Here is a 19,182-nt window from a genome sequence, read left to right on the forward strand (position 1 = left end):
TAATGGCAGTCAAAAGGGAGGAGGTTAGCGAAGAGTGGGAAGGCTTCACATGGAAACAGTAAACATGAATGCTAAGATTAATTCTAGCACCTATTAGTAAGCTTAAAGCCTCCATTCTCCCATACATGTGGGGACATTTTCATATGGATACATACCTCCTACTCATTAGTACAAAATCCTTTGCACCAGCCAGTTACGGTGGCTCACGTCTGTAATCCCAGTACTTTGGGAGGTCGAGGCAAGCGGATCACCAGAGGTAGGAAGTTTGAGACCAGCCTGACCAACATGGAGAAACCCCGTCTCTACTAAAACCACAAAATTAGCTGGGGGTGATGGTGCATGCTTATAATCCCAGCTACTCGGGAGGCTGAGGCAGGAGAATAGCTTGAAACCCAGAGGCAGACGTTGCGGTGAGCCGAGATCATGCCTTTGCACTCTACTCCAGCCTGGACAAAAGCGAAACTCCATCTAAAAAAAAAAAAAAAATCCTTTGCACTGAGGACTTCAGAGCCACACTGGCTGAAAAGAGTCAATTTGCAAATCATATTTTCTACAGAACACTAAATAGGGTGTCTTTTACTCTTCTTATATTACTTAAGGTTTAGTGCCCATTGGTTTGTGGTAATGGTCCCTCAAAGAACAACACACAGTCCTGTCCTTGGAACCACAGCTACAGTTGCATTCCCCCTTCTCATCTACATGGACCTGGGGCTCCATGATTGAAATCATCTGCTCTGGCTGCCTACCTCGGCATCCCTATCACACTTAGAAAGTCATTGAAGCCAATTCAGTGATTCCGTAAGTCCAGCCAGAGACTGTAACCAGGAAACAGAAGTGTTTCTTTATCAGCCCGCCCATGATTGCATGCTGCTTACTTGCATGAATATAGGTCAAGACTAAATAGCAAAACAATCTGGTTCAACAGGTCAAGCATTCTGGAGGATTTGGGGCCACTTTTCCCATTCTTCAGACCCTACAGGTTGGCTAACCCTCCACTCACTTCCCGCTGCCTTCATCCTGGCCAGTGCCAGTGCACAGACGTGCCTCATTCCCCGATAGCCTTGAGTAGCCAGATGACAGAATTCTGGGTAACTAGAACAGTAATCTCTTGGTCAAATGTTTAGTGAGGTCACAAGGAGATAATTCTGTGAACTTTTACTTTTCAGGAAATCTGGAAACCTACAGTCTCCATGCCTGATCAGCAAAGGAGCTCTCTGTGGGGACCAGAGACAGGGACCCAATGTGGAGGCCTGCAAGCGTGTGTCTGGCCCTGAACTCTCAAGCACAGGACAGGGTTCCTGAGCATTGAAGAGAATATGTGGGAGAACAGAACAGAAACGGAAAGAATAAGCAAGGTGTCTTTCTCGGTGTTATTCCGTGACAGATGGTGACTGAAAGAGGCTGAGAAGATCTGGACAGGGAGTCTGGAATGGTCAGGCTGTGATTCAGAGAGGCGCATGAGAAGGAAGGTGGATTTTAAGGCTGGAAATCTGAGGGTCAATGGTCCAAGTCACTTAGAGACAGAATCACAGCACAGCCCTTGCTGATGGCAAACAAAGGAGGACAAGAGGACTGAAAAGAATTCTGCTAACAGGCAGGAGCTAGTAAGGATGAGTTTGTAGCAAAATTAGCAAGTGGAGAGGATGATTTTTGGCAATTTTTCCTGTTCTTCAAGAAAACAGGAGATAACTAGAAGGACTGGAGAACAGGGTTGCCAGAACTAGTGGGAAGCCCCCGAGAAATGGTGACATCACCCACCAAACAGACTCCGCCAAGGCCACATCTGGCCTTATGTCTCCTTCACCTTTCTAGCCCCACACAGCCACCAGACAGCTATACCCAGCAGCTTCCCACAAAGCCATAGAGTGCCCAGAGTGAGCCCCAGCAGAAACACAAAAACATCAAGCAGGTACTGCTCATGCCAGGGCTGCTGGAAGACATAGGGCTTGAGGTGAGTCGCCCCCCCTGTCTGGAGGATGTGGTCAATCCAGCCCACAAGCCGCTGTGTGGGGCTGAGCGGGTGGGAGCGCAGGATGATGCTGGCAGCCACTGCTGCAGACTTGTACCTGTGGAGAGAGACAGAGAGCAGGCATTACTAATGTGACCTCACAAGAGTTAGAATGTGTGATCCGTTCTATATGATGCACGAAAGACTAAGTTTCAAGGAAATTTTGTTGGCTTTGCCGTAATTTATCTGGGTCCCCTTGAAATTTAATCATGACACCTACATGCAAAGATCTATGCATAATGCTGAAAGTCTCAAACTTCAAAAAAGTGACTAAGTCCACAAAGACTAGTGCCTACTCCAAGGAGGTTTATGATGTGCCCTAGGAAAATTATATATGATGTAATTTTTATATATATACATGTAGCACCTCCATTGTGCCAGTCTCTAGATGGGGTGACAAATCTCACTGTAGGGAATGTCAGGCACAAGCTAAAGCCTACACATTCCTGCACCATCAGAACATCATGTTGACCAGGGCTGACTTCCTGGGCTGCAGGCTGCATATTTGTACCACATACTTAGTAGCATCCTGTACTTGGTTTCACCATGCCGAAGTTCTCAAACTTTATAATAGGAGGCTCCACATTTTTATTTTACACCATGTCCTACAAATTGTGAAGCTGGCCCTAGTTATGTACAATGTCTGAGGACCATCCCAGCTCAGAATGGTCATTTTGGGTCTAGGTCATTGAAAAATCCAATGAAAGTTACAAACACATTTTTCAGAAAATGACCATCGGCAATACATGAAATTGCAAATATATACAACTGATCTGAAGTTAACCAACCCATGGAATTTAGTGACTCTTCTAGGGCTAAGAACCACGAGCTATGTGGTTGTTTTAAGTCATCTAGCGAGAATTGCTGAGTGTCTCCTAATACATGTTAAGCCTTGAGGTCTGATTTTGGTTTGTGCCCTTGAAACTCCAATAAATTATTCAGTGCCTTTCACTTATTACATGAGGTGTATTTTTCTCTTCACATGAGATCACTGTGCTGGATATGTAGTTAGTTACCTTGGAGGTCACTGGGCCCCTTCTATTGCCTCACTTAACTAAAACTCATTAACCATTTACTTTGTGGCACACCATGTGCGAGGCACTAAGAAGACAGCAGAAAACAAGAGACACATGCTGCTGTCCTCATTAAGCTAACTCTCCAGTCTCTGGTTGGAAGGTGAGGGGGACAAATAATAAATGAAAACATAAGCCAGGCATGGTGGCTTATGTGATCCCAGCTACTCAGGAGGCTGAAGCGGGAGGATCATTTGAGCCCAGGAGTTTGAGACCAGCCTGGGCAACATAAAGAGACTCTGTAAATCAACACGTAAATAACTGAGGTAATTGCAGACCTTAAAAAGTGTTAAGAAGGAAATGATATAATGGGGGTGGGTGAGAGAAGAGGTTACTTAGGACTGTCGGAGGTGAACTCTAAGAAGAAATGGGTTGGAGATGAGACCGGAATGTGACGAAGGAGCCAGTATGTGAAGAGGCAGCACCACAAACAAAAGGCCAAGGGGGAGAAGAGTGTGGAGTATTTGGGGAACGGAAAGGCAATCTCCTGCCTCAATTGGAATCCCGCTGATCTGAATTCCAATTGACCTGAAATACAGCTCACAGAGACCCTGTGCACATAGTCCAGGTTCTCCAAAATGAAAAGGTAGGAAATGATTCTTAACATCTAACTTAAATGCTCTAGTCTTGCTCTCAGAGGACACAGGTCAGCTGTTGGCATCACGCACATATTATCCCATGTCCCAGAAAATACAGTTTTAATCTAAAGTAAAACAAAGCAAAACCAAGGAAACAGACTCCCACAGTACCCTTAGTGTTTTTGCCTTCGTTCATCATTACGACCACAACCCCAGAGAGCTGCATACCTCTTGTCTTCCATGATTTGTTTCATCTTAAGAGCCAATGTCTCTGCCTTGAGCTTCTTTAACTGAATAGAGACACCAAAGTTTTTGGCTTCTACTCGGACCATGTTTTCAGGCTGGTCTCCAAAGAGAGGGATCCCCACCATGGGCACACCATGCTGAATGGCCTCCATTATGCTATTCTGCCCGCCATGGGTGACAAACAGACGGATGCTGGGGTGAGCTGTTGTAAATAAGAAAGAGAGTGGGACACTTCAGGATGAAAAATTCAAGATATCAGGCAGAGATGAAGGGGATAAGAAAATGCCAAGTGGATCTAGCGGTGTGTTGGAGATATTGTATCTAATGACTGTGCTTGGGACACATCCAAGGTTACAGTTCCAAGATACAAGATTCCAAGCATTGTTATCAAATGGAAACATCTTCCCTCAGCCAGAAACTCAGCTAAGGCTTAGAATTGAGTGACTTCTGTAGAGAAGAGTGTTAAGCAAGGGATCCATCTCTATCTGTCCATCCATTCTTCCTTCTCTCTGTCCTCCCTGTGCCTCTCTTTGCTTCTTTCATCTGTATTCTGTGTGTCTCTCTGTTTCTGCCTCCTCTGTCTGTCTATAATGAGCCCTCTTTTATCCACTGACAGCTAATTTCCCTTTTCTTGTATTTCTGACATATTTGTTGACAGCACAACTCATGTGTCACTCATAAAACTTGTATTGACTGTATGGTGTCCTCAATTATATGAGAAGCCCCTTGAAAGTAGACTGGATCTTTCACCTCTGTATTTCCAGTTCCTGTCTTTCCATGCCAGCATTACTTAGAGCTAACTAAAGTGATTGTTGATAATGACAAGCACATCTCAACCTGGGTCACTCAACTGCAATGTGCATCAGACTCCTTGTCTCTTCTTTGAAATGGGAGGCATATGCCCGGCCCCAGAATTTTAAAATATATATTTACAGAAGTAGGACCAAGAATCTACTTCTTAAATTGCCCAGATTCTTTTGAGCCATAATCTTGGTTATGAATCTCTGCTCTAGTCAGTGTCTATGGCAACACTTGGCATGGAGAAAACCTGTTGGGGGTGAGGGAGCTCTCTAGTCCCAGATGATTCAGTAGACCAAATCACCAACTGTGAAGTTGCTAAGCCTGGCACACAGGTATGTTGGCACATCCTAAAGACATCATTGGCATTAATCTTGTGATGGTAGAAATTGCTCAGACCCTTAGTAAATGAAGAGGATGTGTCCATATTTATGTGTGGATGTGTGTTTGTGTAAGTCCATGTGGCCAAACTGGTGCTCACAAAGTCACTAAAGTGAGTGGCAACTCTCCCAATCCCTGGTATATACATTCAGAGTTGATGGGTTGTCTTTAATTTTGTTTGGGTGACCTTGTCCAAGACCAAATGCAGTAGGGTTAAAGAGACTTGAGAGGAATATCACATAGGACTGCAGACAACAGGTCTGGGATAGAAAAGAATGAAGGAAAGATGGCTGCTTTGACATCTGATCCCATTAGAAGTATAGCCTTGTTTCCCAAGAACTCCAACTGGCTGCTACTTTTCTGTCCACTGAGCCTCACCTGTGCCATTCAACAGTGGGTACAAATGTCCAGCTAAAGGTCAGAGCCCAGATGAGCCCCAAAGACAGGTCAGTGGAAGGAGAAGAGCAGTCCTGGGCAGCCCTTACCCAGGAGGTCACTCTGAGGAAGCCAGTCCACAATTTTCACATTTGCAGCCAGCTGGACTTCTTTGGGCCAATGAGAACACTGGCACTTCCATATCACCCCTTGGGGTAGGTAGGCAAAGGCATTGTTCATCTCCTTGAAGATTTCCGGATTCTGACAGGTGTTCACCATGGAGCCCAAGGTCACGAGGACAAAACCAGAGTCCCCAAACTTGGCAATGAAGTTCTCCAAGTCCTAGAGAAAGATTACCAAGGTAAAGAGGTGACAAAATTATTGGTGAAAGCCTAGTTGACCAGAAAATGAAAGCCAGACTATTTAGTAACACAGTGCCCTGTCCTCACTGTCCCAAAGCTATTATTATAGCTCCTAGGATAGCGCAATACTAGCTGCACTGTGGTCACATCCTTTGTGTTGGTGAGAACATCTTTCTTCTTGAAGTCCTGACCCTACTATCAGGGCCTTTCTTGACCTTCCACCCATTATAGGCTCAGGGAGTCACAGGAGTTTTCCAAGGTCAGACTAGAGGTAATAGTATCTGGAAGAGTACTAGTAGGTGGCCAGGGTCCAACATGAGGAGTGGGATTTCTGGAGGCTGGAATGGAGAAGCTGGGAGAACACCTCCGTTGCAGGCAGAAATGGTGGCAGAATAGGGTAAGGCTCCTCTCCATCTACACAAAATGTACCATTTTAGTGTGTTTTCCTCTAATGTTTTATGATAGTCTTGGTCACTGATCTTTTTGTACATACTTCATCCTCTACCTCAGTAGTTCACCCACAGGACTGCAGATTATAACCACAGAGAAAGATTTTTTAAAAGCAGCAATGCTATAGGGAGGTGGAGCCAGATGGCAGAAGAGAACCCTGAAGTGATTGTGCCCCCCACAGGAATACCAAATTAACAGCTATCCACAAGAAAACACCTTCAAAAGAACAACAACAACAACAAAAATCAGGTGAGCAATCACCATTCCTGGTTTTAACATCATACCGAGGAAAGTGGCACTGAGAAGGTAGGAACGACAGTCTTCAATTACCATGTGGTGCAGAGAGAGAATCTGTGTGCTTAGGGGAGGCAGAGCACAGAGGCTATAGACTTTGCACTGGAAGTCAGTGCTCTGCAGTCACAGAGCAAAGCAACACAGGGAAGAATTCAGCTGGCACCCATGCAGGGAGCATTTAGACCAGCCCTTGCTAGAAGGGAATCATCCACCTCAGCAGTAGGGACCTGAGTGCTGGTTAGACCAACCACCGCAGGCTAAAGTGCTCTGGGGTTCTAAATAAACTTGAAAGGCAATCTAGGCCACAGGAACTAAAATTCCTGGAGTGCACATGACCTGGTGAGACATCAGCCAGGGCAGCCAAAGGAGTGCTTGTGTCGCCCCTCCCCCAACTCCAGGCAGGGCAGCCCACAGCTCCAGGAGAGACTCCTTCCTTGAGAAGAGGAGAGAGAAGAGTTAAAAAGTCTTTGTCTTGCAATTTGGGTACTAGTTTAGCTGCAGTAAAATTAAGCATCAAGGAGAATCCTAACATCTCCACATCTAGGCCTTAGCTCCTGGACAACATTGCTAGACATGCCCTGGGTCAGATGAGTACTTACTGCCCTGAAGGGAGAGACCTAAGCCTGGCAGGATTCACCACCTGCTAATTCAAAAGCCCTTGGGCCTAAAATAAACATCAGCAGTAGCCAGGCAGTACTTCTCACAGGCCTGGGGTGGGGTGGCCACAGGTGAGACTCCTGCTTTAGAAGGGAGGGAAGAGAGTAAGTAGATCCCTACAATTCCCAATTCCAGGACCCAGTTCCCAGACAGAATTCTTAGACCCAACCTGGGCCAGAAGGGAACCTGCTGCCCTAAAGGGAAAGGTATAGGCTTGGAAGAATTCACCACCTGTTGACTAAAGAGCTCTTGAGCCTTGAATAAACATCAGCAGTAACCAGGCAATAGTTATCATAGGTCTTGGACGAGGTTCAGTGCTGTGTTTGGTTTCAAGCATAATCCAGCACAATTTCAGTGGAGGTGGTCATGAGAGTGTTTGTGTCACCCCTCCCCCAACTCCAGGCAGCTTAGCACAGGGAGAGAGAGAACCTCTGTTGGTATATGGGAAAGTAAGAGAAGAGAATCAGAGACTCTGCCTGGTAATCCAAGGAATTCTCCTGGCTCTTACCTAAGACCACCAAGGTGGTATTTCTACAAGGCTGCAAGAGTCAGCATGTCTGGGCTTGGAGTGCCCCCTAATGCAGACACAGGTGCAGTGACACATAAAACTTACCAAGATTATTCCATGAAGAAATCCTGAACCTGAACAGACCAATAACAAGTAACGAGACTGAAGTTGTAATAAAAAGTCTCCTAGCAAAGAAAAGCCTAGGACCCAATGGCATCAATGCTGAATTTTACCAAACATTTAAAGAACTAATACCAATCCTACTCAAACTATTCTAAAAAACATAGAAGAGAAGTGAATAAAAGGCCTGTATTACCTTTACACCAAAACCAGACAAATACACATCGGAAAAAGGAAACTACAGGCTAATATCTCTGATGAACATTAAGGCAAAAATCCTTGACAAAATATAGCAAACCAAAATCAACAACACATTAAAAAGATCATTCATCATGACCAAGGGGGATTTATCCGAGGGATTCAAGGATTGTTTAACATATGCAAATCAATCAATGTGATCCATCATATCAACAGAATGAAGGAAAAAAAACATATGATCATATCAATTGATGCTGAAAAAGCATTCAATAAAATTCAAAGTCCCTTCATGATAAAAACCCTAAAAAAACTGAGTGTAGAAGAAACGTACCTCAACACAATAAAAGCCATATATGACACACCCAAAGTTAGTATCACACTGAATGGGGAAAAACTGAACACCATTCCTCTAACATGACAAGGATGCCCACTTTTACCACTGTTATTCAACATAGTATTGGAAGTTCTAGCTAGAGCAATCAGAAAAGAGAAAGAAACAAAGGGCAGTTAAATTGGAAAGGGAGAAGTTAAATTATGCTAGTTTGCAAATTATATAATCTTATATTTGGAAAAACCTAAAGACTCTACCAAAATAACTATTAGAACTGATCCACAAATTCAGTAAAGTTGCAGGACACAAAATCAATATATGTAAATCAGTGGCATTTCTATATGCCAACAGTGAATAATCTGAAAAAGAAATCAAGAAAGTAATTTCATTTACAATGCCCACAAACAAAATAAAATACCTAGCAATGAAGTTAAACAAAGAAGTAAAAGATCTCTCCAGTGAAAACTATAAAGCATCAATGCAATTATTTGAAGAAGACATTTTAAAAACTGGAAAGCTATTCCACGTTAATGCACTGGAAGAATCAATATTGTTAAAATGTGCATACCACCCAAAGCAATCCACAGATTCAATTCAGTCTCTATAAAAATACCAATCACATCCTTCACAGAAGGAGGAAAAATAATCCTAAAATGTATATGGAACCACAAAAGACCCAGAATAGCCAATGCCATCCCAAGCAAAAAGAACAAAACTGGAAGAATCACATTACCTGATTTCAAGCTATACTACAAGACTATAGTAACCAAAACTGTATGGTACTGGCATAAAAAAAGACACATAGACCAACAGAACAGAATAGACAACCCAGCAATAAATCCATACATCTGCGGTGAACTTATTTTTGACAAGGGTGCCAAGAACATAAGGACAGTCTCTTCAATGAATGGTGCTAAAAAAAACTAGATATGAATATGCAGAAGAATAAAACTAGACCCCTATATCTCATCATATACAAAAATCAAATCAAAATGGAATAAAAGACTTAAATCTAACACTTTGGGAGGCTGAGGCAGGTGGATTGCCTGAGGTCAGGAGTTCGAGACCAGCCCGGCCAACTTGGTGAAACCCCGTCTCTACTGAAAATACAAAAAATTAGGTGGGTGCCTGTAATCCCAGCTGCTCGGGAGGCTGAGGCAGGATAATCGCTTGAATCCAGGAGGCAGAGGTTGCAGTGAGCCAAGATCGCACCATTGCACTCCAGCCTGGGCAACACGAGCAAAACTCAGTCTCAAAAAAAAAAAAAAAGAAAAGAAAAGAAAAGAAAAAGACTGAAATCTAAGACCTCAAGCTATTAAACTACTAAAAGAAAACATTGGGGAAATGCTCCAGGATGTTGATCTGGGCGCACTTCTTTTTCTTGCGTAATACAGGCAACCAAGGGGAAAATGGACAAATGAGATCACATCAAGTTAGAAGTCTTCTATACAACAAAGGAAACTATCAATAAAGCAAAGAGATAACCCACGGAATGGGAAAAAATATGTGCAAATTCTTCTTCTGACAAAGGATTAATAACCAGAATACATAAAAGCTCAAACAACTCTGTGAGAAAAAAAAAAAAATCTAATAACCTGATTAAAAAATAAAAGATCGGAATGGACATTTTTCAAAAGACATACAAATGACAAACAGGCATATAAAAGGTTTGCTCAACATCACTGATTACCACAGAAATGCAAATCAAACTACAATGAGATATTATCTCACCCCAGTTAAAATGGCTTTCATCCAAAAGACAGGCAATAACAAGGATGTGGAGAAAGAAAACTTGCACACTGTTTGTGGGAATTTAAATCAGTACAACCACTATGGAAAGCAGTTTAGAGGTTCATCAGAAAACTAAAACTAGAACTGCCATATGATGCAGCAATCTCACTGCTAGGTATATACCCAAAAGAAAAGAAGTCACTATACTGAAGAGATACCCACACTTCCGTGTTTATTGCTGCACTATTCGCTGTAGCCAAGATACAGAATTAATCTAAATGTCCAACATCAGATGAATGGATAAAGAAAATATAGTATATGTACATAATGGAGAACTCATCAGCCACAAAAAGAAAGGGATCCTGTCATTTGCAACAATATGGATGAAACTAGAGTATGTTATGTTAAGTGAACTAAGCCGGACACAGAAAGACAAACTGCATGTTCTCACTCATTTGTGGGAGCTAAAAATTAAAGCAATTAAACTCATGGAGATAGAGAGTAGAATGACTGTTACCAGAGCCTGGGATGGGGAAGTGGTATAGTTAATGGTACAAAAATATAGTTAGAATGTATAAGGTCCAGTGTTTGATAGCACAACAGGGTGACTACAGTCAACAATAATTTATAGTACATTTTCAAGTATTTAAAAGAATATAATTGGGATGTTTGTAACATAAAGAAGTGATCAATGCCTTGATGTGGTGGATTTAAAAATAAATAAATAAAGCAGTAATGCTCTGTCCCAAAAGCAGGCCTGAGCAGCTTGTATCATAAAGTCCCCCAGGTAGTTCTTAACAAAGTTAGTGTTGTGAAAGGAAAATAAATCTCAGGATCCCCAAATCTAAGCCAAAGAGAAAAGTCAAGCTGGGAACTGCATCGGGCAAAATTGCCTCCCATTCCGTTCCTAAATAGGATAGCCACAGCCACAAAGATTAAAAAAAAAAAAAAGCTGCATACCCCCCTCACCATTTGCCCACAAGAAAATTCCTTGTGGACAAAGAGCAAACAGAACTCAAAAGCATCCGTCTGCTCGCCTGAGACAAATGTATTTTGGCTTGATTCCTCTGCCCTATTGTTTCACTAACCCAGACTAAGGTATAAGTGACTGTTTCTGTAAATTGTGCACTCAGTGAAAAGCTAATCAGAGACTCAAAAAAATGCAATTGTTTGTCTCTTGTCTACCTATGACCTAGAATCCCCCTCTCCTGCTTTTCTGGACCAAACCAATGTTTACCTTAAACATATTGATTGGTGTCTCATGTCTCCCTAAAATGTATAAAACCAGCCTGTGCCCCAACCACCTTGGGCACATGTCGTCAGGACCTCCTGAAGCTGTCATGGATGCATCCTCAACCTTAGCAAATAAAGTTTCTAAATTGGTGAGACCAGTGTCATATATTTTGGGCTCACAGTATCCAATGTCTTAATTTTGTGTTTAGCACAATTTTGTCAATTCTTACTTCCAAATATTTCTTTGAACTCTGTCTGATTCTCTCTGCCCTATAAGTGCTCACTCCACCTCCCAACCCATCATTCTACTACGTGGTTCAGACTCTACTGGATTCCAGCCAGCATACCACTTACCATTCCTAAGGACTTCTTTAAAACAGCCTTGTCATCATTTTTATAATTACAAGGCAACATAAGACCATTATATAAAAATTGGAAAATGCAGAGAAGAAACATTTTTTTTTTTTTTTTAGTATATGTTGTTTCACAGTCATTACAACCCTTATTCCCATTGTTATCCTCTTAACAATGTCCTCTCCCTACTCCATGGTGGAGGCCTGATCCACCCACCTGCTAGCTAAGGTTTCTGGTAAATCCCCACAGTTTTACTCATGCAATTGAATATTCTACTCCACTAGTGTAGCCAGCGCCACCCAGGGAACCCAGCCTTATTGCCATCTCAATTACATCTCCATATATTGGGACTCCTGCTCCCCAACCTGGGGTGCTTTCCCTCTCAGCTCCATTCCTAAAACTTCCTGCCACCAATGCAAAGCCCATATCACCTATAGATCATTCCCCACCTCTTCCTGCTCACTCAATGCAAGTTAGAAGAGTGGACACTTGGGTGGCTGGAAAGCTCAGGCCCTCAGGGCCTCTGAAATACATGGTGGTGGGAAGGTCACCTACATCACCTGAGCTTCTATCCTCCTCCGTTTATAAAAATGAAGATGATCACACCTCCATACAGATGGAAGGATATTAAATATGATGACTTCTATAAAATGGGAACCCAGTGCTCAGAGGCAACAGGCAACCAACTCATCCTAGCTCTCCTCCCTTTGAAAAATTTCTGTAGCAGAGGCTCTGAGTTGTGAAACTGTGCTGTGCATTCAAATCACCTGGGCAGCACTTGCAAATTACAGTAGCAGGGGTCCACCCCAGAGAAATCAAGTCAGAAGATCTGGGTGGAGGCAGGAGCCAGGGCTCTACAGGCAGGGAATACTAGAGATACCACCGGCAGTTCTTGCTGTTGGTCCCATACAGACCCACCCTGCTTACTCCAAATCCATAGGGTTGTCATTTCACTGTAAGTATCTTATCTCCTTAACAATTATTGCATGTAATGGGCACTAACTGCATGTTTATTGTACACATGATCATGCAAAATAAAAATGCAAACAAAAAATTGAAACTTTAATACATGGCTTATTTTATCAAGGCTAGGACTAGGGTGTGGCAAGAGAGGAGCCAGAGGAACCCATACAAAGATGCCCTTCATCTCAGGATGGTGCAAGGCCTAACATTATTACTTGCACAACCCTGAAACTCATCACTTCCTTTAAAAGCATGCCCTAGGTGCCTCCCTTGCCTATCCCTACTTCAGCCTCAGGATCCTACTGGCAGGTGGCAGCCATCAACTATGCACTGAAGGCCTCTGTGTGAATCCCAAACTGAATGCTGAGGGTCACTTACTTGTGGTACTGGTTTAATAGGTTTTTCCATCAGGCCTCCAACATAAACAGTGTTGGGAAGCAGAGGTCGAGCAAAATCAAAGGCAAAGTCAGAGTTAATGAACCACAACTCTGCTTTCAGTAGAAGATGAGACAAAACTGGCCTAGAGCCTTCTGGGAAATGCTCCTTGATGGCGTTGTCAAATGTAGACTGCATGTGCCATTGCCTCCTGCAGAAACTAAAGAACATCAGGAAATTCTTCACTCGGCCCCAGAAGTCCATGTGATCGGTCAGCAAGGAACGGAATACTGGAACATAAGACAAGGGGATTGGTAGCCCAAATTCCAAAGAGCCAAATGAGGTGGAAAGAATGGCCACAAATGGCTTACTGAGCTTCTCAGCAATCAAGAAAGGACAGTAGTCAAAAGTTTCAACTATCACCATGTCGAAGTTCTCATTCTTTAAGGAATCCATGATATCCTTTCTCCTTAAAAAATGATGGCACTGCAACGCCAAGTATTCTAGAACTTTTAATAAGTTTTCAAAATTTCCTCTGTAAGAAAAAAATAATAAATATTCATGGGAAGTGTTAAATTTACAGTACATAAAAGTATCTTGAGATACAAAGAAAATATCCCAGGGAAGCAACAACCTTTCTAGCAGTCACCCACAAATTCAACCAGTTTCCCACAGATGCCCTCTGCCATAATTATCCTGGCTTAAATGTTTCTACTCCCTAGAGTTACCCTTCTTCCTTCCCCTTTTCTACCCTTATCCAAACCCCAACCACCATCAATGCCGACTCAAGGTCCTTCTACTCTGGGAGCCATCTCTCAGAGCAGCAGATCTCAGAGTTCTGTCTCCTTGATAAATTAGGGGACACTCTATTTAGCCCTCATTTACATACAGAGTGTTTATGAGTGATTTTCTTATTTATCCAACCAAATTGTGTAAGTAACTTGACGAAAGAGTTTATCAGTATTGATTATATGTGCTATGTTTTAGCACTGTGTGCTTACATACGAGAGATTACCTCAGTCAAGTTACTCTTTGATTATATTACAACCGAATATCTCAGCTGAAAATGAGAATTCCACCTTTTTATCCCTAGGAGTTAAGCAATGGAAAAAAATAAAAACAAAAGGAACCTGGTTTTTTAAACACATTGCTTTTTTCTTTATTATTCTTTCTTTCTTTATTATTTACTTTTATTTATTTTCATTTTACATATTTTTATATATTTATTTACATATTTGTTTACTTATTTACATTATAACTTTTAATTATTTATTATTATTATTTCTTTCCACCTCAATGCAGGCTGGGGTATTCAGGTAAGATAATGTCAAAGCTTTACTGACATATGCAAAGGGACGATTCTTTTGTAACATATTCCCAATAATGCCTGCATAGAATATGATCCTATTTTACAGAATTTGGGGGAAATAGATGAGGATGCCTAGGCCAGCTGCAATAAGTGCAAGAGCTCTAGATATCAGAGACCTACTGGCTGTATGGAAGACTGAGAGAATCAATTCCCTGACACACCTGTAACCTGTACACCACCGTACCATTGTCCTCCAGTTAGAGAAGGTCCCTCACTAGTGATATGCAGACTGACTGAAGTCATCCTCTGTTGTATATTTTTAAAGATTCATATAATAAAGGAAAAGTTGCCAAACATTTTTGAAAATTTCAGTAATGAACTGGGTGCAGTGGCTCACGCCTGTATCCCAGCAGTTTGGGAGGTCGAGGAGGGTGGATCACCCAAGGTTAGGAGTTTGGGACCAGCCTGGCGAACATGGTGAAACCCCGTCACTACTAATAATACAAAACTTAGCTGGGCATGGTGGCACACTCCTGTAATCCCAGCTACTTGGGAGGCTGAGGCAGGAGAATCGCTTGAACCCTGGAGGCAGAGGTTGCAGTGAGCCGAGATCGTGCCATTGCACTCCAGCCGGGGCGACAAGAGCAAAACTCCATCTCAAAAAAAAAAAAAAAGCCAGTCATGTAGTAAAAATTTTTAGACTGTAGTTCATTAATCGTATTTAAAATTAAGCTAATAAATTAAAATATTTTAAGAATGCACTCTTAACCATACCTGTCCTTTAAAATATTAAACTGGATAAGAAGAGACAAGGCATATGCTTAAAATATATAACTAACTCTGCAAGATGATATAGGCTAAGTGTCAAATGGGTGGATTAGATCAGACGTATAGAGGAGAGAATGTGGTGTTCCAGCTCGGGGGAGGAGGGAGGCTTTATGGAAGAAGTCGGATTTAAGCACTATGTTGACTATTGAGTAGAATTTTCAAGGAAAGAAAAGTAGGTAAGGCCACTGCGATTAACAAAGATAGACATGGATTTCTGTGTTTCCTCTTTTATGTCTGAGATCAAAAAGTTATGTGTTTCTTCCCATCCAGATTAAGCAAAAGGAGTCAGTTTCATGTTTCATTTGTACCAGGTTGATTGCTTTTTTAAAGAACTTTGCATGACTGTATGTTCAACTTCTACAAACCCAATGTTCATAAGCCTTCCCTTTATTTATGAATATATGCGAGAAGAAGGGAAGACAGTAAGTGGGAAAAGGTGACTCTAATTTTCCCACCAACAATGAAAAGTGGAGGAGTCTATCCCAATTTCTGTGTTGGGGATATTACAGACAATGATTGTAGGTGAAGTGTTGCAAGGAAGTCCCAGAAGAAACAATTTCCCACTTTCTGCAGAAAAGCACTCATGCTTATAGTGTAAGAAAGATGGTATAAAGAAGAATGTCCAGGGACTTTACTGGATGATGTAGTATGTAGTACTCATCTACTCCCCTTATCATCTGCCTCTCCATCTATCAATCCATCCATCCATCCATTTGTCACTTTCTCTTATTAAAATAAAATCTCATTAAAATAAAATCCAAGTATCCATGCATCCATCCATTATTTGTATGACGAAAATAGTGACCCTTTGGTTCAAAGAATAAAAAAAAAAAAATTACCTGCCACCTAAAGTTTCTTCCAGAAAGAAATCAAAACTCTTCTTAAATTCTCTTTGATGATCTTCAGGTGCAAGCCAACTGATAACTTGATACGATTTTTCCTCCTTTTTAAAATCTAAGAAAACAGCAACAGGTTTAAAAAAAGTAAAATATGCTGCACAAAAGAGTAACATTAGCATAACAATATAGAAACTTATTTCAAAAATTATGTATGTATTTGAATGATTGCTTCTTTAAGTATTTTTAATGTATGCATTTATTTATTTTTGAGACAGAGTCTTGCTCTGTCATCTAGGCTGGAGTGCAATAGCACAATCCTAGCTCATTGCAGTCTCAGCTCCCTTACAAACCACTGGGATTACAGGTGTGAGCTATTGGTATAATTTGTATTTAAATACAGTACACATTTGTTTAATTCCAGAGTCTCTGTTCTTTCCGTTTTACAAAAACAATCATCTTTATTATTTAAAGTGATACATGCAAATAATTTTTAAATTCAGTCAAAAAGTACTAAAAGACTTCATTAAAAGAGTAGTCCCCTACATCCCGACTTGCCAGTTTGGCCCCTTCTTCATTACCCACGTGTAATAAGAAGTCTGACTCCATTTTCACTGTTTGCCTCTTGACAAATGTCAAGCCCCATTTCCCCTTCCCAACCCCATGCTTCATCTGAGCAAACTGGTAAGAAAACCCACACATACCTTCTCTCTTATCCCTGCTAGGAGTTTCAATCCATGAAAGTCAGGACAATGAAGGGAAATCCTCAGCTCATCCTACCTCTCCTCACAGTAAAAACTCAAGCCAGTCATCCCTCCCTGCTCTCTAAAGCCATTTTTCAGATTTGCCTGAGAGCCTGTCCTGCTATTCTGAAAAAAAGAAAAAAAAAACCTCACCCTATGAGCCATAAACCTCTTATATCTTCTTAATACATGTGTGCCTTCATCACATCCAAATCAGATTTTGTGTGAGGATTGGGGTATATTAACACATAGTCCCACATATTAAGGTTCTCATACTCAACTTAATTGAAATGAAAGACTCTATCCAAGTATCTACTGGCAAATACTTTGCAGTCATAGACTTGGCTAGAATGTTCTCTTCCATGCTGATTTTTACAGGCTCTCAGCCACAGTGCATCTTTACCTTGGAAGAAACACAATGCATGGCTACCCACAGTGTACTTCAACAGCCCTACTACTGCCCACAATCTTTGCCAGCAAGAGCCACTGCTTCCAGCTTTCTCCAGGAGTACAGATATAACATTACACTGAGGGTGTCCTCCTCTGAGGAGATTCATTTACCACACTCATTTAAGACACAGAAACATTCAAAAAGGAGCTCATAAAGGGGATAAGCCATTGTCCCATGCAAAGTAGCAGACCCAGTCCCTCACTTAAACTCCAAAGGATCATTTGGTTAGTTGAAGGCCTCTCCATTCCCAATACTACTAAAAAAACAACTATTGAGCCTCTTTGTGCCCATAGTGTTACAAGCCCAACATCTTTTAGGCCTTTTTGCATTTTAAAGACAACATATTCCTTATTTATAAATTTTACTCAGGTCCATTCATGTTTATTACTTGAAAATCAGCCCACATTGCATAGGATCCCCTGTAACAGAAGGCTCCAGAATCTATCCAAGTTGCAGTACAGCAGGCTCTCTCATTAGTGCCCCCCAGGAACACCTGCAATGTAAAGGCGTTAGCATCCTCCTTTCATGCCTCCTGGAGTTCTTCTGAGCACCTATCATGGCTGTTTCAGTTTCCTATTGCTGCTTTAACAAACTACAATAAACTTAGTGGCTTAAAATGACACAAGGTATTATCCTATAGTTCTGGAGATCAGAAGTCCAAAATGGATCTCATTAAAATAAAATCAAGGTGTGGGTGAGCTGCTTTTCTTCTGAAGGCTCTAGGGAACAATCCTTTTTCTTGCCCTTTCCAGCTTCTGAAGGCTACCCGCATCCCTGGCTCATGGCCCCCTTCCAACAGGCAATCACATCGCTCTAGTTTCTTCTTCCATCATTAATTCTTTAACTCTCCTACGATCTTCTCTCCTTTATAACAGGGGTGTCCAATCTTTTGGCTTCCCTGGGCCACACTGGAAGAAGAAGAATTGTCTTGGGCCACACACAAAATACACTAATACTAACGATAGCTAATGAGCTAACAAAAAATTGCAAAAACAGTCTCATAATGTTTTAAGAAAGTTTATGAATTTGTGTTGGGCCACATTCAGAGCTGTCCTAGGCCACATGCAGCTGGTGGGCCACCAGTTGGACAAACTTGCCTTATAAGAACTCTTGTAATTACATTGAACTCAGCTGGGTAATCCATGATAATCTCCCTGTCTCAAAATCCTTATATTAATCATATCTGCAAAGATCCTTTTGCCATGTAAAATAGCACACTCATAATTATAGGAATTTGAACACATATATCTTTGTGGGGCGGGGGGAGTAGCATTATTTGCCCACCGCAGTGTGTTCTCTAGATCCCAGACATTCATATACATCCCTCATGGAATGAAAATGTATTCATCCTGTCCCAACATCCACCAAAGTCTCAAACAATTATATCATCAATTCAAAGTGAAAAACCTCATCTAAAGCTCATCAGCTCAGAATTCCCAAATCACATCATCCAAATAATCTACAGCAAGCGTGGGTGAGAGTCTGGGTGTAATCCATTCAGTGAAACATTGCTCTCCTTCTGTGGTTCTATGAAACTAGGAAAAAATGACCTGCTTCCCAAAACCAAGAGTGGGACAGGCATAGGATACCAGTTATAGACATTATTCTAATGGGGGCAAAAAGGAAGTAAAAAAAAAAAAATGAGGTGCCAGTCCCAAGACATCTAACTACAACTGGGCAAACAAAATTAGGTTTTAAGGACTGGGAATAATCCTGTGGTTTGGCTCAGCCTTCTGGGCTAGAAGCTCTGCCATCTGGGCTCATTGCTTCACCTTCAGAGTTATCCTCTGTTTTTCATGAAGCATTGCATGCGGTTACAGCTGAGTAGTTTGTCAGTTTAATTCCTACTTGCAGAATTTGGGGAGCTCAACAGCCCTCCTTCCTGTCATATTCTCCTCATACCTTTGAATCCAAATTGGCAGTGCTTCTGAAGGTATAAAATTCTTGGGTACTGGGGGGCTGAGGCAGGAGAATTGCTTA

The 19,182-nt window shown here is 41.7% G+C and overlaps 1 protein-coding gene across 1 annotated transcript in view; it reads right to left on the minus strand.

Annotated features, from left to right (window-relative positions):
• Positions 1 to 816: 816 nt before the first annotated feature.
• UGT3A2 (UDP glycosyltransferase family 3 member A2) overlaps positions 817 to 19,182 on the minus strand; it is a 28,951-nt gene continuing 10,585 nt past the window's right edge. The window contains exons 3-7 of the mRNA XM_005556722.5: positions 16,012 to 16,126; positions 13,039 to 13,570; positions 5,570 to 5,801; positions 3,888 to 4,107; positions 817 to 2,066 (exon numbers count right to left, since the gene is read on the minus strand). Coding sequence (XP_005556779.1) covers positions 1,790 to 2,066; positions 3,888 to 4,107; positions 5,570 to 5,801; positions 13,039 to 13,570; positions 16,012 to 16,126 — 1,376 coding nt within the window. The 3' untranslated portion in view covers positions 817 to 1,789. The remainder of the gene's footprint in view (positions 2,067 to 3,887; positions 4,108 to 5,569; positions 5,802 to 13,038; positions 13,571 to 16,011; positions 16,127 to 19,182) is intronic.

This window comes from Macaca fascicularis, chromosome 6 (genome assembly GCF_037993035.2).
Source record: "Macaca fascicularis isolate 582-1 chromosome 6, T2T-MFA8v1.1".
NCBI lineage: Eukaryota > Metazoa > Chordata > Mammalia > Primates > Cercopithecidae > Macaca > Macaca fascicularis.